We start from the raw sequence: 20,798 nt of genomic DNA on the forward strand, positions 1-20,798 counted from the left end.
GCTACTGGACTGAGAACATTTCAAAGAAAACGAAACAACGGCACCATTAGTCTTACTAGCCAAGGTGGTTTGTTTTATTTGATGATCTGATTATCTTATGCGTTACACATCAAACAAGTGTAGTAGCCAGTTTATTAAAGCAGCGGCGGTATCTGCCAGCTTGTACAATCTCAATACAGCACATCGTGTACACTTTAAACATTATAAAGCATCCTATGGGCACAAATACAAAGAGAACAAAGCACAATTTATGGTGTAGAAAGCTATGTGAAAATGCACATAACACAATTGGCAGCAATTAGTATGAAATTAATACCTTCAAATGTAGAAAATTAGCGAACAATCATACTGCATATACTGTAAATTTACCGTACAGATTATATAATTCATGTATACTTCTCAGACACATCTATACAAACATAGGGCTCTATTCAATCCGCAACGTGGAAGTTCAGCTTTTCAGCGTGATTGAATTTTAAAGGCAACGTTCCCGCTTTTGCGGAGACTGCATTCACGGTAAACTCTGCATACTGTATGTCAGCTCAATCGGGAAACGACCTTTACATTTCTATCGCAGAATCAGTAACGCTTCAGCAATACAGAGTGAATGGAGCACAACATCTCTCAGACATCCTGCCACATAAACAGTACATATTGAAATACAGAGTTTGAGAAATATTTTGAGGAAACACTACAGCTGTAAGCTTAAAGCACTTTGCTTTGTCGTTATCAACATTTATTCATTGGCAGTCAAGATCGTCTTTGTTATTTACAAAATACTGTCAATGCAAAATCACAGCCTCGCATACACTGTCTAAATATGACACGGTTTAGTAAGGAATTTTTGTTTAAAAATAAACGTTTTAGTAATCTTATACTGATCATAGGCAGTTCACTGCAAGGGTCCCTGTGAATAATCTCACATGTAATCCAACCAAATAGCCTGATCCCTAAAGTACATTTGTCCACTTCTGCGATCTAAAACAATACATTACATAATCTGAATCTACTCTTCCCTCGCTAGTCCTAATACGTACATGATACATTCACTTCAGTGACCTCTTTTAGTAGAATCTATAATAATATATAAGAGTCTTATTACCAATTGATTCTGAAAAGCAAAGTGCATTGTAAGTATAGGAATGTTTGTCCACAATAAGCAGGTTGTTATATCTGTGACTCTCAAAAGCGCTATGTTTTGGTTCTGTTATGGTCCTAAATGACTCTACCTGTACATTCACAGCTGTATGTAGAAGCATTTCATGTGACTGTTCACAACCAGTGATGGTCTCACACGTAGGACTCTTCAGCAAAGAGCAGTTGGTCAAAGTCAGGCTCCAGCATGGGATCACTACACCTCCTGAGCCGCTCCCTCTGCCCCTGAATCAGGGCTAGCGCCACCTGCTGCCCACTATGGGGATTGCTGTGCGTGTGAGATGAGAAATAGTCCCTCACAGCCTTGGTGGCAGAGGGAGACAGGCAAAACTTCGGAGCCCCGCTTTGGTCCGTGTCAGACACCTTCAACCCCAGGTCTTGGGACCCGTCCACTGACTTTGACCTCTGACCCAGTTTGGCCTCTCTGTGAAGCCTATCCGGGTGTGAGGCCTTAATCAGAACTTCGCCTAGATGTGCTGCCCCAGGCTCGGAGCTCCGGCGCTGGGAACACCTGCCCCCGGGGAGACCCTCCATGCCTGGGGCTAGGGAGTGGGACTTCTGCCTGGCTAGGGACAAGCTGGGTCCACCCTGCCCAAAGAACACATGTTGGGGAGGGGTACGGCTGCCCTGGTTTGTGACGTCATATCCTGTGTTGCTCGCTGCGCAGGCCCGGCTGTGTATCTCTCTCAGCTCTTTGACAGTGAGGGGTCTGTCTGTTGGTTGGTAGCAGGGAGAGCGGCAGGAGTGGAAATGCTCCAGGGACCTCTGGCGCGATGGTGGTGGGCTCACCGAGCCTTGACTGGATCTTCGGTCCTTGGTCACCCTGCCGCGATTCTGCAACCCTCCTGCCTTTGGGGGGCAGCTGGCCAGGCTGGACTTGGGGGGGTCCTCAGATGACTGTTTCAGCCCTCCTTTATCCTGACATGACTTGCTAGTGGGGAGAGTCTTGTTAGTGGAACCCACCTACAGAGAGAGAAAGAGAGAGAAATTATGAGTCTGTGTGAGAGAGAGACCTTCCATGAATGAACAGTACTAATAAACAACAACCACATGTAATGGAACTCACCACACCCCCCTCATCCTCCTGCTGCGACAGCGACAGTCTGCGGCCTCTCTTCAACCAGGTGTTGGGATGGAGCCCCCTGCAGCCCTTCAGCGTACCCCAGGAAGGGATCTCCTTCGGCGGGGAGATATTGAGACTGAGCCCCTGGCCTGGAGCTGGGATGGGTAGACTATGGGTTAAAGTAGGGGAAGATATGGGGGTTAGAGGGACAGGAGGACCAGGAGGGACAGGGGAGGGAGTCAATCTTGCAGCGTTGGGTCCCACCCTGGGTTGCCAGAATGCAGCAGACTGGATGCTGGAGTGGGAGAGGAGGCTGTCCAGGGAGTCCACTGAGGAGCGTGTGGGGGGGGTGGGGGAGGTGGGCGGCGAAGAGAGACTGGAGTAGCTCGCATCCCGGCGTCGCGTCTGTGCACCTTGTGACCCCGAACCCTCACACACACCCTTACTGCCATTCCAGTCCCCTGTGTGTGTGGGTCCGTGTGTCTGTCCATCCTTCCGTAAGCTGTGAAACATCTCCCCACCTCCAGCCAGGTCATCGATGCTGCCCAGCCTGTCTGCGTTCCCTGCCAGTCGCGCCACGAAGCTGGCCACAGAGTACCCTATGGCCGGCTCTGAGCACCTCCTCCCCCCTCTCCGAGGAGCTGGGGGGCTGGGACAGGAGGAGGGGGGCGCAGCTGGGCTGAGTTTCCTGGTCCTGCCCCGGGCTGGGGTTGAGGGCTGGAGGAGGTTGCCAGATCCAGGTTGTGTGATCGTATCACGGTGGTGGTGGTTGCCAGATTGGGGGTCTGTGGTGTCGGGGTCTGTGTCCAGGTCGGGCTGCTCCAGGTCGCAGTCACTCAGGGTGAGGACCGAGTCCAGGCTGCCCTGCAGGGGCTTGGCTCTCCAGCGCCGCCGTGAGGTGTGGAGGCATGGAGACTCACTGCTGTCATCATTCAGCATGTTCTCCAGGCTGTCATAAGACGAGTCGGTCAGGTGGAAGGAAGACACGTCTGTGGAGAGAATGAGAAAGAGAGAGATAGAGGTGGACAGAGAGAAAGAGGAGAAAATTAGATGGTGTGTGCTTTTGAGCAGGGGAATCTTTGCATAAACAGAGATGTTAGTGTGTGGGTGTGTGTGAGATACCCGATTCGGCACGTTTCCGGGGTAGACCTCCAAACACAGAGGTGACATCCTCTCCCAGGACCTCCTGGCAGTGGTCTATCATATACCTCACCAGGTCACACACCTAGGGACAGGACAGGTCTTTAACCTGGAGGAACTACTACAGATACTGAGCTCTATGTATCTTTTTATTAGGCCTTGAGTTAAACAAATAACTAGCATTTAATACACATTGTGTTTTTCTCATGAGAAATCAGTCTCCAAGATAGAGAAGTGAGTCTATTCGTAGGACAAAGGGCTTCACAGCTTTCTAACTGTATGAAACAGGAACGCAGGAGTGACGTGAGTGATGGGAATTTACCAGATAACCTTCTCAGAGAAAGAACAATCCATTCCGAGTGGGTTGGACATTCTGTTGATATGGTGATGAACTGACACAAATGCAGCACGAAAATGGCTCTGATGGTTACATTGATGTTGCTCTGTCTGTATTTTCAGTCTCAGCACGCGAGATAAGCTTCTAGGGGCTATTGAACTGGCTATGGAACACATTAACTTACTTGTAACCTAAGACTTTGTTGCATAATACATTTTTGCTATGTTAGCAGAGCCGTCAGACAACTCTGTTAGCCATAGAATTAGAATTAACTGCTACACTATTAGAGAAAAAACAACACTCATTGTGAGGGCAGGGGTAGAGTGTGTGTGTGTGTGTGTGCATCACAAGACGAGTGTGAGAACAGTGCTGACCCTGCAGGCTGAAGGAAATGTGTTGCATATTTCCTAGCGAGCCCATTATGTTTCCAGCTACCGTCTCATTACTGTTGAGTTCCCAGCTACATGTTAACTGTTACTCTACTGTGGTTTTCCAGTGTTTGAGTGACCATTCACTAGGTTACAGGATAAAGGCTTAAGTGGAGCCTAGCCTAGATAAAGGTTAGGGGTCAAGGGAAAGTGCTTATGTGCATTACCCCTCCAGTCGTCCCCTCACCTTCTTGGCGCCCTCCCCCTCCACCTCGGGGCTGCTGGGACCTGGGGCCCAGAGCATGCTGGGAGCAATGCACACAGACAGGTTGAAGGCGTTCATCTGGTTGTCATGGGCGTTTTCCTGGATACCGTGCAGCACGGCAACCACGTGGCGTAGCAGAAGGGCGTTGTCTTTGGGCAGTAGACCAATCAGCCTGCAGAGAAGGAGGGTCACAGATGGGTCAAAGGTTATTATTGTTTATCAAACTGTGTATTATTTGCAGTATGAACAGGGTCTTGAGTTTTCCCTGACAGGAAAAACTCCAGATGCTGGTTTGTTTATTTGGATCCCTATTAGCTTTTGTAGAAGCAGCAGCTACTCTTCCTGTGACTACAAAAAACACAACACATGACTAGTAACAAAACACTGATAGACAAGAACAGTCACACAAATTTAAAATACAACAAAATACAACTTGATTTGATTCGTGTAGGTACAAGCTGCCCCTAATGACTGATACGTGGTCAAATGTTTCTCATTAGCCTGATGGTTTTGATTAGGATTCAAGTAACGTGGTAATCTGATCCTAGATCTGTCTTAAAGGGCTACCTCTACCTCCATCTGAACATGGACTCTGCTTTCCGGCACAGAAATTAATGATAACAGAACAGTTCACACACTCTTTCTCTCTCTCTCACACTCACGCGGCTCCCTTGTGACTGGGTGGAACGAATCGATAACAAATAGTTGAATGCCCAGGAGGAATATTCAGTTTGCCCGATATTTTCCTACTTTAAAGTGGCCTATAGTCGTGCTGACGCTGTCCAGTCCTTCTCTTCAGTTCCCTAACCCTGGGCTCTGCCCATTTAGAGGAGCTAGCTGAAAAGCTTTGTGAACAATTGAGATAAAACTCTCTGTGATTAGAACACTGAGCTGATGGAAGCAGTGGATCCGGGCACTCTTAAATCCCTATAGAGGAGTTTCCCTTTCAGAACGAAGTCACCTGGTTCATTACTCAGCGAGTAGGCTACTGCTGATACAGGTGAGGATGGTAAGTGTCCGTCTACCTCGTTATATCCTGTGCCTGCTCCTCCTCCTCTGCCTCCTCCGATTCTGCTTCCTCCATCACATCCATCCACTGTTCATAGAGATCGGAACACAGCAGACTGCCCGGAATGTTCCGCAGGAAGTCCTGAATGTCGAGACAGAGACCAGAGTCACTAGACTGACACAATTTATAGTGGAAAAAATATACGACAGTAAAATGTCATTGAAGTTCATTTTGAGGTGAAGTTTTAGGTGGACACCTTCATTTGTTATAGACTTTCAGATGTAACTGTTAATGTCTTCAGACTCATTCAGTGGATCCCTACCAGATGAACAGATTATGAGCTACAGATTAAATTTGACATCCTTATCTCTATTTAGCTATTGTTTTTGGCACAGCCTGTGCTGCATTGCTACGGGCTCGGATGTGTCACCCATAGAGATACGAGTCGATAATTGGATTGACGACAACAACACACCACAAGGGCACAGGTGTAATGTCCTTGCTTGCCAAGTGTTACAATGTCCTTCCCTGACATTAGTCATTCACAAGGCTTAAAGGTGGATTTTGGGCACGAAAAACGGTCCAACTCCGCCTCTTTCTCAATTTTCAAACAGAAAATGGAGTGTGCCTTTGGTGGTTCATCGACGTGTCATTCTGGTCATGCTCGCCGCGACTGACATAGCTAGTTCCTTAGCTAAATGTAGCCGCTGTAGCTAGCCAGTAACTACCCCTGTATGTGTTGATGTCATTTCACAGGACGGAAGCTCTAGAGATCGGTAAGAAATTGCACTTCTGCAGCCATTTTAAAGCATTAAATGACCTGGTATGATGGTGCATTGATCAGTTATATAGTTTAAGGCGGTTATTTTAGATTTTTTTTTGCCCAACCTCAACACTACTGCATCAATGTGACAGCCGCATGTTTCTTTACAGCTTCATCTGCCATGCTCCTACAAGGTGACCAGATTTACTAAGCACAAAGCTTAAACCTGTTTTTCCTCAGGTGATGAAAGTACATTTGGTTCCACTTCACTTGAACCCTCCGTCTGCCATAAGGCCTACATAACACATCATAACATTGGTATAATTGATGTAATTCTGCCGCCACAGACTTCAGAGTTGTCTAGAGTGTTTTAGAGAGTGTACCTTAAACACAGCAGCGATGATGAAGACGTGCTCCCGTGTCAGCGGGACATCCTGAGCCCCAGAGTCCAGTCTGTCCCTGAGTTCACGACACGCCCTCGCCCCCGCTGACCGTCGGAATATCCCCCGCGTGAACGGACCCTCGTTGTACAGAAACACCAGCATGTCCTAGAGAGACAGAGAGAGACAGAGAGAGACAGAGGTTGCAGATGAGATTGATACATTTTCAACCGACTTCCTCAAATCACTGTGATGATGTCATTCGGACGTCACTGTGACATCTTCGCCTCACCATGACGGGCTTGGGCAGGGAGTTGTCCCAACAGATGGTGCTCAGCGATTGGCCAAACAGGTAGCCGGGGGCAGGAGAGGAGAGGTTTGTAGAGGAACTGTGGAGGTTAGGATTGGAGCCTTTCCAGAAAGCCCAGTTGATGAGAGAACGCCTTCGCTTGAAGGGCTTCTGAGCTGGGTCTACTGGAGAGAGATGTCAGGTCAGACAGGACGTGGTCACAACAGAGAGATCAAATCATTTGCAGTGCGACACAGAGGAGAGAAGCACTAGAGTAACAAGAGAAAGCGTGACAGCAAAAACGAGCCAATCCTGGACCATCAGTAACAGACCAGTAATAGACCATTAATAAACCTTTTATAGACTAGTATTAGTACATTAAGCGCCTCAGTCCTCACCAATCACAGGCGTTGTTGTGGAGCTGCATCGGGTCTTTAGGATGAACTGGCACTGTTTGTCCACCTGTACCTGGTCGCGGTGCATCGCCCTCTGTCTGTCTGGAGGTGGAACAGTGTCCCTGCGGCCCGGCTGGGACAGGGGCTCCCGCATATGACTCATCTGGATACTGAAAGGGAACTCATGACCTGGGAGAGGGTTAGGGCGTAAAGGTCAGAGATCAGGGGGTCCAGTAGGATTTAGTTCCAGGCTAGCACTAACACACCTGACTCAACACCTAATTCAACTAACACACCAGGGAATCAACCAGTAGACAAGACCTTAGTTAGAATCTCACCAATGAGAGGGTAAGGGGCGTTGTCCCTCTTGGAGCTTACCCACAGCTGGTAGTCCTTCACACAGCTCTATGGAACACAGACAAAGATATTCTAAGATCCAAGATAAACAAAAACACTCGAAAAACTACATTAGTCAAGATTACAACAACACAAGACAAAAAAAAACAGTATTGCTCGATTCTATACACACCGTGACACCAAACTGTTGAAGAGCGAGTCGGACAACCTCATTGGTTGAATCAGAGTTACTGACACCCAAGGTCTTACTGACGGCCTGAGCACAACTCCCGATGCCTTTCCCAAACACCTTCAGCGGAATGGTTTTAGGATCATCCTTTTCCTTCTCCTCTTTTATTCGACTGGAAAAACAGGAAAGTTAGGATCCAGCCCACAGGCAGAACACATACTGGACACACATCAACATACGTTTGCAGTAGAAGAAACCATGAAGGCTTATCTGTTGCTCACCTTTTGAGCAGGGAGAGCCATCTCTCCTTCTGGACCTCAGAGCTGGTAAAGATAAACCATAAACGTCAGAACAACAGCAGCACGTGCAACCTAAACACTTTCTACAGCAACTTATAGAACCACCTGTAAAAATGTCCCAGGTTGAAATATATACAACCTATAAAAGGTCATAATGTATATCGGAGGAGTCTGATGGGAGGAGCTACAGGAGGACAGACACATTGGGATGGCTGGAATGGAATAAATGGAACGGTATCAAACACGTCAAGCATATGGAAACAACATGCTTGACTCAGTTCCATTAATTCCATTCCAGCCATCACAATGAGCCCATCCAATAGCTCCTCCCACCAGCCTCCCCTGCTGTGTATATATAAGCAATGCTTCACTGCTCAGAAATATGCAGTGCAGAGTGCAGACCCAGAATGTCTGTTGTGTACCTGAAGGTGACCACACAGTTGCAGGTGGGCCAGCCCATGACGAAGCTCCTCTCTGGGTTGGTGCTGCCCTCACATACGTCCTCCATACACTGGGCTGTCCACATCTCACCCACACACACCTGGGCCTTCAGCTTGAAGTGTGTGGGAGACCTGAGGATGACAAACAACAGATGTCAGAGACACACTCACTTTCATGTTCATTCACTGCCCTTCTGTCATCCTCCCCCCTCTATCTCCCACCTTCCTCCTCCCTCTCTCGCTCTTACTTGGACTTGGCGATGATGAGGATGTCGGTGAAGAGGAAGAGGTCTCTGTCCTGCGTCTGCAGCCCTGTCTTCAGCGTGACGTGGCCGTGCAGGAGGAACGCCCTATCAGGACACAGGAACGACTGGACCAATGGGCACGTCTCTGGACACACAGGAACCAGGAAGCTCTCTCTGGGGAGAAAATATCAGGTATACATCCAATCTAAACACAGTTCCAGAATAAATGTATTCTTTCCTGACCAAATTACACAACCGAAACAATCTTAACAAATCTTAAAAATTTATGCAGGAACTCCAGTTCAGGGAATTAACATTATGGGGTATGTGGTTGTGTTTGAAGTGTTGAATTAAATGGAATGTGTCCCTGCTGTGAAAGGGGTCAGTTAGGCTAGTAGTCACCAGGGCGGATGAACACACCTCCAGTATCTCTTTAATATGGTTATTCACTGCCCTGGACAGAGGGTCAAAGCCAGGGATATTAATAGATCCCAGATCCTGATTGGGATGGATTAGCTATCTGAGAGGATTAGCGATGCCTGAGAGGAGAACCACTCTAGGACTAGGAGCTTGGTGTGTGGGTGTGTGTGTGTGTAACAACAACTGGAGATCAATGTGAACCATTCATTTCCCAACTGCCTTGACATATAGCATGTGAACACACACACAAACAGATGGAAAAACTCTGTTCCTCTCTTAGTAATGAAGTCGTTCCGCTCCTTCCTGTTAAGCGTCTGTAATGTGGTGCAGATTATGAGATCACCCCTCCGAGTATTTGGAAGACGTAGGCTGAACTCTCACTCAATTAAAAACCTGGTTCAGCTCCTTCCACTCCTCTCAATCACAGCTCAGAGACCCAGGGGTCGTCTAAGCAGTAATGACCCTGACACACATCCAGGCTGGGAGGGGGATGTCTGGTCTGTGTCCCTGTTTGGGTCAGTCCCTTCAGACAGCTAACTCAGACTGATAATACACTCTTAGAAAAAAGGCTGCCATCTAAAACCTAAAAGGGTTCTTCGGCAGTCCCCATAGGATAACCCTTTGAAGAACCCTTTTGTGTTCCAGGTAGAACCAAAAAGGGTTCTTCTATGGGGAGAGCCTAACAACCCTTTTTTTCCTAAGAGTGCACTGCTGTCTCCTTCTGTTTGACCAGGGTACGCATGTACATACACTCACTCGCATGCACAAACTGTCTCCTCATGTTCAGCCAGTGTGACCCTTGACCTCTCTGGTCTATGATCATCACAACCCATGGCCACTTCCCTAGCCAAGAGAGAACCTTATAAATAGAATGGAAACTGTTGACTTAGAGCTCTACCTTGAGAGCTTAATCCTAACTGGAAAACCCACTTAACTCAAGCTCCGAGTGTGATATTGATGGGAGATTTGCAGGAAAAGTTGAGTTGTGTAATTTTTGTTGAGCTAGGATTTGACCTTTACACGTAGTTTATGTGAAATGTCCCTGGTCCCCCAACGTACCTGGAGAAAGTTCTGGATCTGGTCAGGGCTTTGTTGATGACCAGAGAGGGAGCGGACTGTCGACGATGGCTCAGAGACTTCATCCTCTGTGGAGGAGAAAGAGAGGGGTATGATAGGGGTGGAGATGGAGGGAAACAGAGAGAGGGGTAGAGATGGAGGAAAACAGAGAGAGGTGTAGAGATGGAGGAAAACAGAGAGAGGGGTAAGATAGGGGAGGAGATGGAGGGAAACAGAGAGAGGGGTATGATAGGGGTGGAGATGGAGGGAAACAGAGAGAGGGGTATGATAGGGGTGGAGATGGAGGGAAACAGAGAGAGGGGTATGATAGGGGTGGAGATGGAGGGAAACAGAGAGAGGGGTATGATAGGGGTGGAGATGGAGGGAAACATAGAGAGGGGTATGATAGGGGTGGAGATGGAGGGAAACATAGAGATGGGTATGATAGGGGTGGAGATGGAGGGAAACAGAGAGAGGGGTATGATAGGGGTGGAGATGGAGGGAAACAGAGAGAGGGGTATGATAGGGGTGGAGATGGAGGGAAACAGAGAGAGGGGTATGATAGGGGTGGAGATGGAGAGAAACAGAGAGAGGGGTATGATAGGGGTGGAGATGGAGGGAAACATAGAGAGGGGTATGATAGGGGTGGAGATGGAGGGAAACAGAGAGAGGGGTATGATAGGGGTGGAGATGGAGGGAAACATAGAGAGGGGTATGATAGGGGTGGAGATGGAGGGAAACAGAGAGAGGGGTATGATAGGGGTGGAGGTGGAGAGAAACAGAGAGAGGGGTATGATAGGGGTGGAGATAGAGGGAAACAGAGAGAGCTGTACGGACACGCCAGACACAGCAGAGACTGATCCAGCAGCCCAAATATGTCTTCAACTCTGACTAATGTTCTCTAATGGGTTTTACCTTATTTACAGTACACAGCAGCAGCTGGCTGGACAGACACATACAGCATATCCTGATAAAAGAACGGTTAAAAAGCGTACTGTGGTGCAGCCTAAACATTGCACAAGTCTGAGGTAAAGAGATAACGTTTACACAAGATGTGTGCGATAACTCGCCATCGACTTTGGTGTCAGCAGTCACCGCTAGCATGGCCTCCAAGCAGACAGTTTGAGGGAAGTGAATTTAACAATGGAGGTTTCAATTATATAACAGGGCTGAGGTGTCCCGTCTGACAGAAGAGGACTGGGGTTCTTTCTCAGTGAGGGATGTCTCCTGTAATGTACTGTAGGTGTAGACTGTAGGGAGCTCTGGAGAGACTTTCCTTTTGAGGGACAATAAATGTTGTTCATTAATTGGATTGGGAGTTCAAATTGGATTGGAGGGTGGATGAGCTTATTTTAAGGTAAAAAATATAGTGAATATGTAAATAGGAAAATCAGATGTTATTCCACTCTGAAAAATACAGGTAACCCTGTGTACAACTGTGGGGTCAGTCATACCTCATCTGAGGTCACCAATGTACAGCTGATTAATTGCATTACAACATGTTACCAGCAGGGTTGGGTAGGTTACTTTCTAAATGTAATCTGTTAGTTACTAGTTACCTGTCCAAAATTGTAATCAGTAACGTAACTTTTGGATTACCCAAACTCAGTAACGCAATCTGATTACATTCAGTTACTTTTAGATTACTTTCCCCTTAAGAGGCATTAGAAGAAGACAAAAATGTATGTTACCAATTGAACGACATCTATTGCACGATAAATCACTGTTAAAGTTTACATAGCTGGCCATATATGGATGTTACATTTTACTTTATGGGTTGGTTATGTAGCTTCTACTAACCCATCGCTTTCTACTACATATAATAATAAATAATACGATTTTTTTATTTTTTTATTTTTATTTCACCTTTATTTAACCAGGTAGGCTAGTTGAGAACAAGTTCTCATTTGCAACTGCGACCTGGCCAAGATAAAGCATAGCAGTGTGAACAGACAACACAGAGTTACACATGGAGTAAACAATAAACAAGTCAATAACATGGTAGAGAAAAAAAAGAGAATCTATATACAATGTGTGCAAAAGGCATGAGGTAGGCAATAAATCGAATAATTACAATTTAGCAGATTAACACTGGAGTGATAAATCATCAGATGATCATGTGCAAGAAGAGATACTGGTGTGCAAAAGAGCAGAAAAGTAAATAAATAAAAGCAGTATGGGGGGTGAGGTAGGTAAATTGGGTGGGTAGTTTACAGATGGACTATGTACAGCTGCAGCGATCGGTTAGCTGCTCGGATAGCAGATTTTTAAAGTTGTTGAGGGAGATAAAAGTCTCCAACTTCAGAGATTTTTGCAATTCGTTCCAGTCGCAGGCAGCAGAGAACTGGAAGGAAAGGCGTCCAAATGAGGTTTTGGCTTTAGGGATGATCAGTGAGATACACCTGCTGGAGCGCGTGTTGCGGGTGGGTGTAGCCATCGTGACCAGTGAACTGAGATAAGGCGGCACTTTACCTAGCATAGCCTTGTAGATCACCTGGAGCCAGTGGGTCTGACGACGAACATGTAGCGAGGGCCAGCCGACTAGGGCATACAGGTCGCAGTGGTGGGTCGTATAAGGTGCTTTAGTAACAAAACGAATGGCACTGTGATAAACTGCATCCAGTTTGCTGAGTAGAGTATTGGAAGCTATTTTGTAGATGACATCGCCGAAGTCGAGGATCGGTAGGATAGTCAGTTTTACTAGGGTAAGTTTGGCGGCGTGAGTGAAGGAGGCTTTGTTGCGGAATAGAAAGCCGATTCTTGCTTTGATTTTGGATTGGAGATGTTTGATATGAGTCTGGAAGGAGAGTTTGCAGTCTAGCCAGACACCTAGGTACTTATAGATGTCCACATATTCTAGGTCGGAACCGTCCAGGGTGGTGATGCTAGTCGGGCGTGCGGGTGCAGGCAGCGAACGGTTGAAAAGCATGCATTTGGTTTTACTAGCGTTTAAGAGCAGTTGGAGGCCACGGAAGGAGTGTTGTATGGCATTGAAGCTCGTTTGGAGGTTAGATAGCACAGTGTCCAAGGAAGGGCCGGAAGTATATAGAATGGTGTCGTCTGCGTAGAGGTGGATCAGGGAATCGCCCGCAGCAAGAGCAACATCATTGATGTATACAGAGAAAAGAGTCGGCCCGAGAATTGAACCCTGTGGTACCCCCATAGAGACTGCCAGAGGACCGGACAACATGCCCTCCGATTTGACACACTGAACTCTGTCTGCAAAGTAGTTGGTGAACCAGGCAAGGCAGTCATTAGAAAAACCGAGGCTACTGAGTCTGCCGATAAGAATATGGTGATTGACAGAGTCGAAAGCCTTGGCCAGGTCGATGAAGACGGCTGCACAGTAATGTCTTTTATCGATGGCGGTTATGATATCGTTTAGTACCTTGAGCGTGGCTGAGGTGCACCCATGACCGGCTCGGAAACCGGATTGCACAGCGGAGAAGGTACGGTGGGATTCGAGATGGTCAGTGATCTGTTTGTTGACTTGGCTTTCGAAGACCTTAGATAGGCAGGGCAGGATGGATATAGGTCTGTAACAGTTTGGGTCCAGGGTGTCTCCCCCTTTGAAGAGGGGGATGACCGCGGCAGCATTCCAATCCTTGGGGATCTCAGATGATACGAAGGAGAGGTTGAACAGGCTGGTGATAGGGGGTGCGACAATGGCGGCGGACAGTTTCAGAAATAGGGGGTCCAGATTGTCAAGCCCAGCTGATTTGTATGGGTCCAGGTTTTCCAGCTCTTTCAGAACATCTGCTATCTGGATTTGGGTAAAGGAGAAGCTGGGGAGGCTTGGGCGAGTAGCAGCGGAGGGGGCGGGGCTGTTGGCCAAGGTTGGAGTCGCCAGGAGGAAGGCATGGCCAGCCATTGAGAAATGCTTGTTGAAGTCTTCGATTATCACGGATTTATCGGTGGTGACCGTGTTACCTAGCCTCAGTGCAGTGGGCAGCTGGGAGGAGGTGCTCTTGTTCTCCATGGACTTTACAGTATCCCAGAACTTTTTGGAGTTAGAGCTACAGGATGCAAATTTCTGCTTGAAAAAGCTGGCCTTTGCTTTCCTGACTAACTGCGTGTATTGGTTCCTGACTTCCCTGAACAGTTGCATATCGCGGGGGCTCTTCGATGCTATTGCAGTTCGCCACAGGATGTTTTTGTGCTGGTCGAGGGCAGTCAGGTCTGGAGTGAACCAAGGGCTATATCTGTTCTTGGTTCTGCATTTTTTGAACGGAGCATGCTTGTCTAATATGGTGAGGAAGTAACATTTAAAGAATGACCAGGCATCCTCAACTGACGGGATGAGGTCAATATCCTTCCAGGGTACCCGGGCCAGGTCGATTAGAAAGGCCTGCTCGCAGAAGTGTTTTAGGGAGCGTTTGACAGTGATGAGGGGTGGTCGTTTGACCGCGGACCCGTGGCGGATACAGGCAATGAGGCAGTGATCGCTGAGATCTTGATTGAAGACAGCAGAGGTGTATTTGGAGGGCAGGTTGGTCAGGATAATGTCTATTAGGGTGCCCATGTTTACGGATTTAGGGTTGTACCTGGTGGGTTCCTTGATGATTTGTGTGAGATTGAGGGCATCAAGCTTGGATTGTAGGACTGCCGGGGTGTTAAGCATATCCCAGTTTAGGTCACCAAACAGAACAAACTCTGAAGCTAGATGGGGAGCGATCAATTCACAGATGGTGTCCAGGGCACAGCTGGGAGCTGAGGGGGGTCGGTAGCAGGCGGCAACAGTGAGAGACTTATTTCTGGAGAGATTAATTTTTAAAATTAGAAGTTCGAACTGTTTGGGCATAGACCTGGAAAGTATGACAGAACTTTGCAGGCTATCTCTGCAGTAGATTGCAACTCCTCCCCCTTTGGCAGTTCTATCTTGACGGAAAGTGTTATAGTTGGGTATGGAAATCTCAGAATTTTTGGTGGCCTTCCTAAGCCAGGATTCGGACACGGCAAGGACATCAGGGTTGGCAGAGTGTGCTAAAGCGGTGAGTAAGGCAAACTTAGGGAGGAGGCTTCTGATGTTGACATGCATGAGGCCAAGGCTTTTTCGATCACAGAAGTCAACAAATGAGGGTGACTGGGGACATGCAGGGCCTGGGTTTACCTCCACATCACCCGAGGAACAGAGGAGTAGTAGGATGAGGGTGCGGCTAAAGGCTATCAAAACTGGTCGCCTAGAGCGTTGGGGACAAAGAATAAAAGGAGCAGATTTATGGGCGTGGTAGAATAGATTCTGGGCATAATGTGCAGACAGGGGTATGGTGGGGCGTGGGTACAGCGGAGGCAAGCCCAGGCACTGGGTGATGATAAGAGAGGTTGTATCTCTGGACATGCTGGTCTCAATGGGTGAGGTCACCGCATGTGTGGGGGGTGGGACCAAGGAGGTATCAGAGGTACGGAGAGTGGAACTACAGGGTCCATTGCAAACCAAAACAATGATAATGATAACTAGCCTGAACAACAGTATGCAAGGCATATTGATATTTGAGAGAGACATACAATAAGGCATAAAGTGATTGCAGGTCTTGATTGGGAGAGCTAGCTAAAACAACAGGTAAGATAACAGCAGGAATAACAGGATGCTAGTCTAACACAGCAACAACAGGTAAAAATGGCGACGACTAGGCAGAGAGGGTCGGATTAACTACACACAGATCCTGAGTTAAAGCACAGAGCCGACAGATAAAACACAAATAAACAGAATGGAGTACCGTGAATTAATGGACAGTCAAGCATGCATCAGCTATGTAGCCAAGTGATCATAGTGTCCAGGGGGCAGCCGTAGATGGAGCAGGGAGGCCTCCACTAAGCTAGCACGCGGCGTTTAAAGTTAGTAGCCCGGGGGGTGGTCTGCTCAGACGGAGGGGGTCTGCTCAGACGTGGTCGTGTCGACAGAGAATCCAAGCCAGATGGCGATGGCGAAAGAGAGGTTGTGAATTGTAGAATTGTGTTTGCTAACTGGTGCTAGCTTCGTGGCAGTGGCGCTAGCTGCAAGCTAGCTGTGAGGATCAGTGGCTCAGGGATTACGGCAGGAATCCGGCGTTGTTGTCGAGAGACAGTCCGATGCTGGTAAATTGGTGAGTAATATCCAGGCTAATAACAGGGCTGGTGTCTGTGCAGAAGGTAAAAGCTACTAGCAGCGGCAAAAAAATGGCTAAATTAGCTTGTAGCTGGTATTGTAGCCCAAGAATTCGCTGGTAGACCTCTTCAGCTAGCCGGCAGATGGGCCTAGCTCGAGGCTAGCTCAAGGCTAACTGGTGCTTGCTTCGGGACAGAGGTGTTAGCCAGTAGTAGCCACTCGGTTGCAGCTAGCTAGCTGTGATGATACGGTGTAATTGTCCAGAGCTTGCGTCAGGAATCCGGTGATGTGGTAGAGAAAAAGCAGTCCTATATGCTCTGGGTTGATATCGCGCTTGCAGACTGGCAGGTATTGGCCCGGTATTGAAGCTGGCTGTGTCCGAGTTGAGGGTGAAGACCGCAGCAGTGGCTAACTGACTACTAGCTAGTTATCTGGCTAGCTTCTGATTGGGGTTACGGTTCTAAAGTATAAAAAAATAGCAGGTCCGTACCACATTGGGTGAGGCGGAATGTAGGAATGTATATTCAGTTCCTAGATGGAAAGTGAAATTAAAATATATACGAAATGTACACGAAAAATACGAAGACTATTTACACGGGACAGGACAAGACAAAGACACGTCCGACTGCTACGCCATCTTGGATTATACAGAGGTTAAATTATATAAATGTAAATATAAGTACAAAAATGGATGTAGCAACTACAGATTTCCCCGTTAAGTCTATCAAAAAGTGTTCAAGTTTGAGCATGTGTCCAGTAGGCCTATGGATTTTTATTTTATTTTTATCAGCATGAATTAGACAGAGCAATAAAAGCCCCAATTTTACTCCATAGGCTGGGATCTGCACGGTGCAGCTGTTGCAAGAGCACATTTTTCACTGGCAGTCCACTGATTTCAAAAACAATGATTGATAGGCATCTTAAACTTCTTGAATTCAACCATTATTGGGTTCAAATACACATTTAGATTTGTGAACAGCCATCCACAATCCGTAAGGCGCAGATAGTTAAAATGAGAGAGCATCAGTGTGATTCACATCAATGCGCTATGTAGATATCAATAATAAGGCATATCCGTATCACCGTAGACTACACCACTGCTGTCATCCTTACCTCCAAGCGTTTATTCAAGTTGGATAATCTTTGGATGCCGACAACAGTTGTACCATTGGAAGACATAGATTTGACTGTGGCCTACAAAAGCCTATTCCTGCTCTTTTTCCATGATTCATCAAACACATGCGGTGTGTCATCATAGTGGTCTCTGACTTGTGGTCAGACTCGCTCAGGTGGAACAAACTTACATTTGCGCCTTTTTTCAATGCCGATTCGAGTGTCATTGATTAAAAAAAGAGAAGAGTCAAAGAATTGTTTTGCCAACATCCTTTCTGAATGTAAAAGTAATCATCTAGTTTATCAAAAGTATCTAATCTGATTACAATATTTTTGCTGGTAACGGATTTACAGTTACCGTTTTTTTGTAATCCCTTACATGTAACGGATTACATGTAATCTGTTACTCCCCAACCCTGGTTACCAGAGTAGTTGGTTATTAAGTTAATACATGGCACATGGGCAACAATGTAAAGCATTGCCTGTTCTATCTCAAAGTAAACAGCTAAATAACATGTTATTCTGGACTGTACAGATAATCATTTGTGTCATGACTTTACTCATGTTTCCTCAACGGACCAATTATTTATGTTAAACCCATCAGGGAAATTGAGCTCAGATGCATTCTGTTTCCATTGATCATCCTTAAGATGTTTCTACAACTTGAATAGAGTCCAACTGTGGTAAATTAAATTGATTGGACATGATTTGGAAAGGCACACACCTGTCTATATAAGGTCCCACAGTTGACAGAGAATGTCTGAGCAAAAACCAAGCCATGAGGTTGAAGGAATTGTCCGTAGAGCTCCGAGACAGGATTGTGTCGAGGCACAGATCTGGGGAAGGGTACCAAAACATTTCTGCAGCTTTGAAGGTCCCCAAGACCACAGTGGCCTCCATCATTCTTAAATGGAAGAAGTTTGGAACCACCAAACTAGAGCTGGCCACCCGGCCAAACTGAGCAATCGGGGGAGAAGGGCCTTGGTCAGGGAGGTGACCAAAAACCTGATGGTCACTCTGACAGAGCTCCAGAGATCCTCTGTGAAGATGGGAGAACCTTCCAGATGGACAACTACCTCTGCAGCACTCCGCCAATCAGGCCTTTATGGTAGAGTGGCCAGACGGATGCCACTCCTCAGTAAAAGGCACATGACAGCCCGCTTGGAGTTTGCCAAAAGGCACCTAAAGACTCAGGCCATGAGAAACAAGATTCTTTGGCCTGAATGCCAAGCGTCACATCTGGGGGAAACCTGGCACCATCCCTACCGTAAGGGTGGCAGCATCATGCTGTGGGGATGTTTTTTCTGCGGCAGGGACTGGGAGACTAGTTAGGACCGAGGGAAAGATGAACAGAGCAAAGTACAGAGAGATCTTTGATGAAAACCTGCTCCAGAGCGCTCAGGACCTCAGACTGGGGCGAAGGTTCACCTTCCAACAGCCAACAGGACCACGACCCTAAGCACACAGCCAAGACAACGCAGGGGTGGCTTCGGGACAAGTCTCTGAATGTCCTTGAGTGGCCCAGCCAGAGCCTGGACTTGAACCCAATCTAACATCTCTGGAGAGACCTGAAAATATCTGTGCAGCGACGCTCCCCGTCCAACCTGACAGAGCTTTCGAGGATCTCCAGAGACGGACGGCGAGAAACTCCCCAAATACAGGTGTGCCGAGCTTGCAGTGTCATACCCAAGAAGACTTGAGGCTGTAATCGCTGCCAAAGGTGCTTCAACAAAGTACTGAGTCAAGGGTCTGAATACTTACGTAAAATGTCTGTCTAATTTTCTATACATTTGCAAACATTTATAAAACCCTTTTTTTGCTTTGTCATTATCGGGTATTGTTTGTAGAATTGATGAGGGGAAAAAACTATTGAATACATTTTAGAATAAGGCTGTAATGTAATAAAATGTGGAAAAAGTCAAGGGGTCTGAATACTTTCTGAATGCACTGTAGATCTTGTGACTGGACAGATAAATGAAATAGTTATTAAAACGATCAATTACTGAAGCAGTCAGGGTATTAATGGCAGGCTTGCTTATAGCTGCTATTTCCACACAAAGCAGAGCAGTGGGTAAAGCCTATTGCAAAAGGCTGCCAGTCCCCACGCAGCCAGACACTATAGTGGTGCCAGAGACTGAAATATCCGGTTACAGAACACCATAGCTTTTACACAAACACCACAACTACTGATTCAGAAGACTGCGGAGGGGGAATCTATACATTCCAACTGTTGATCATTGGCCTATAATAACCTACAGTTGGCTATATGATAAAGGCCTAAAGTTTCAAACGAAGGTGTCATATTTGATATACTGCATAAGATCTACGGTTTCAGAGCATTGAAACTCTTTTGAAATGTCACCAATTCACATATACGCATGGATATGCAACAAGTAGTGCTGTTTTCAGCAAATAACTGAGTTGTATATGGCTAATTCCTGGATCTGTCTATAGATATTCTGATTAGTATCTACAACCGGAGGGTTCGGTTTAACGGCGATTTACTCCCTCCTCCTGCGAACACCGTGAGTCCGAACATAGCACCGGCAATCCCCGTGTGAGCCTGTGCGCTACTGGGCACAGAGCGCGCAACACAACACAATTGCAATAAGTTACTTGACCAAAAAAGTATTTTCACTGTTTTGAAACGTATAGCAAATCACACACACATGAATCGGGAATGATTGCGTAAAAACACATGATTTGGCCTATGACGTTAATTTACCCTCTTGTGTTCATGTTGCGTGCTGGTCTTGGACTCGCCGGTGAGTGACGTCCTGCGGCTCAGCTCGTTCTGTTGCTGTGGTGACATGGTATCCATCCAGGTAGAGTTCCGCGGGAAAAGGGGAGCTGCAACCGCGCTCTACTGTCCCAACGCTATCCAAAGACGAAGTAAAGAAATAAACTCCATAAAAGTCCTTATTCGTTAGAAGCATTCCACCCATGCGTCGCTGTGCATGTGCGAAAGAAAGGTCAATTCTCCTGTCGACGCCTTGCAGTCCAACCAAAGTCGTATAAAGTACGCACAGGATCTGTATACGGTATTATGTCCGTCGTGGTTGATAATGAAAGTTCAGTTGTCTGGTGTTGAAAAAGAACTGTCTAAGTCATGCACATCTTCACAAGTTATAGGTCCACTAAGCACGCACCTCACTCAGGCTCTCCACACACTGAAACAAATTGGCTGTGCCAATCCCTTACACACGAGCTCGTGAGCCCTGTGGAGTCGGCGCCTCGGTGCCCCCTGGGTCCTACTGCAGACGGAGTCTGGCAGAGAAGACTTTGTTATTTTTAAGGGAAATATCTGAGGGAAAATGGACCAGGTAACATTTCAATGAGAGTGGGACTATGTTACAAGCTTGATAAAAAAATATTATGTGCTTGTTGTATTCCTCCAAGACTAGAGGTGAGCTTTGAAATTTAGACTTGTTAGTGAAAAACACTATTCTT

The 20,798-nt window shown here is 46.9% G+C and overlaps 1 protein-coding gene across 2 annotated transcripts; it reads right to left on the bottom strand.

Annotated features, from left to right (window-relative positions):
* Window positions 1–46: 46 nt before the first annotated feature.
* Window positions 47–20,592, bottom strand: LOC139532452 (rho GTPase-activating protein 20-like). Of its 2 annotated transcripts, none has more exons than XM_071330039.1 (15): window positions 20,074–20,592; window positions 10,154–10,239; window positions 8,678–8,848; window positions 8,412–8,561; window positions 7,972–8,013; window positions 7,694–7,862; window positions 7,503–7,569; window positions 7,168–7,353; window positions 6,773–6,951; window positions 6,484–6,648; window positions 5,354–5,478; window positions 4,311–4,500; window positions 3,341–3,443; window positions 2,222–3,207; window positions 47–2,118 (listed from the first exon to the last, which is right to left on the bottom strand). In XM_071330039.1, the coding sequence occupies exons 1-15, from the start codon at window positions 20,167–20,169 to the stop codon at window positions 1,291–1,293; spliced, it is 3,543 nt and encodes a 1,180-aa protein (XP_071186140.1). In that variant the 5' UTR covers window positions 20,170–20,592; the 3' UTR covers window positions 47–1,290. The 2 variants fall into 2 exon arrangements, with proteins under 2 accessions (XP_071186140.1, XP_071186139.1); XM_071330038.1 differs by having other exon boundaries at window positions 6,773–6,954.
* Between the last annotated feature and the right edge of the window lie 206 nt (window positions 20,593–20,798).

The sequence above is a fragment of the Salvelinus alpinus genome, chromosome 10 (genome assembly GCF_045679555.1).
Source record: "Salvelinus alpinus chromosome 10, SLU_Salpinus.1, whole genome shotgun sequence".
NCBI classification, from domain to species: Eukaryota; Metazoa; Chordata; class Actinopteri; order Salmoniformes; family Salmonidae; genus Salvelinus; species Salvelinus alpinus.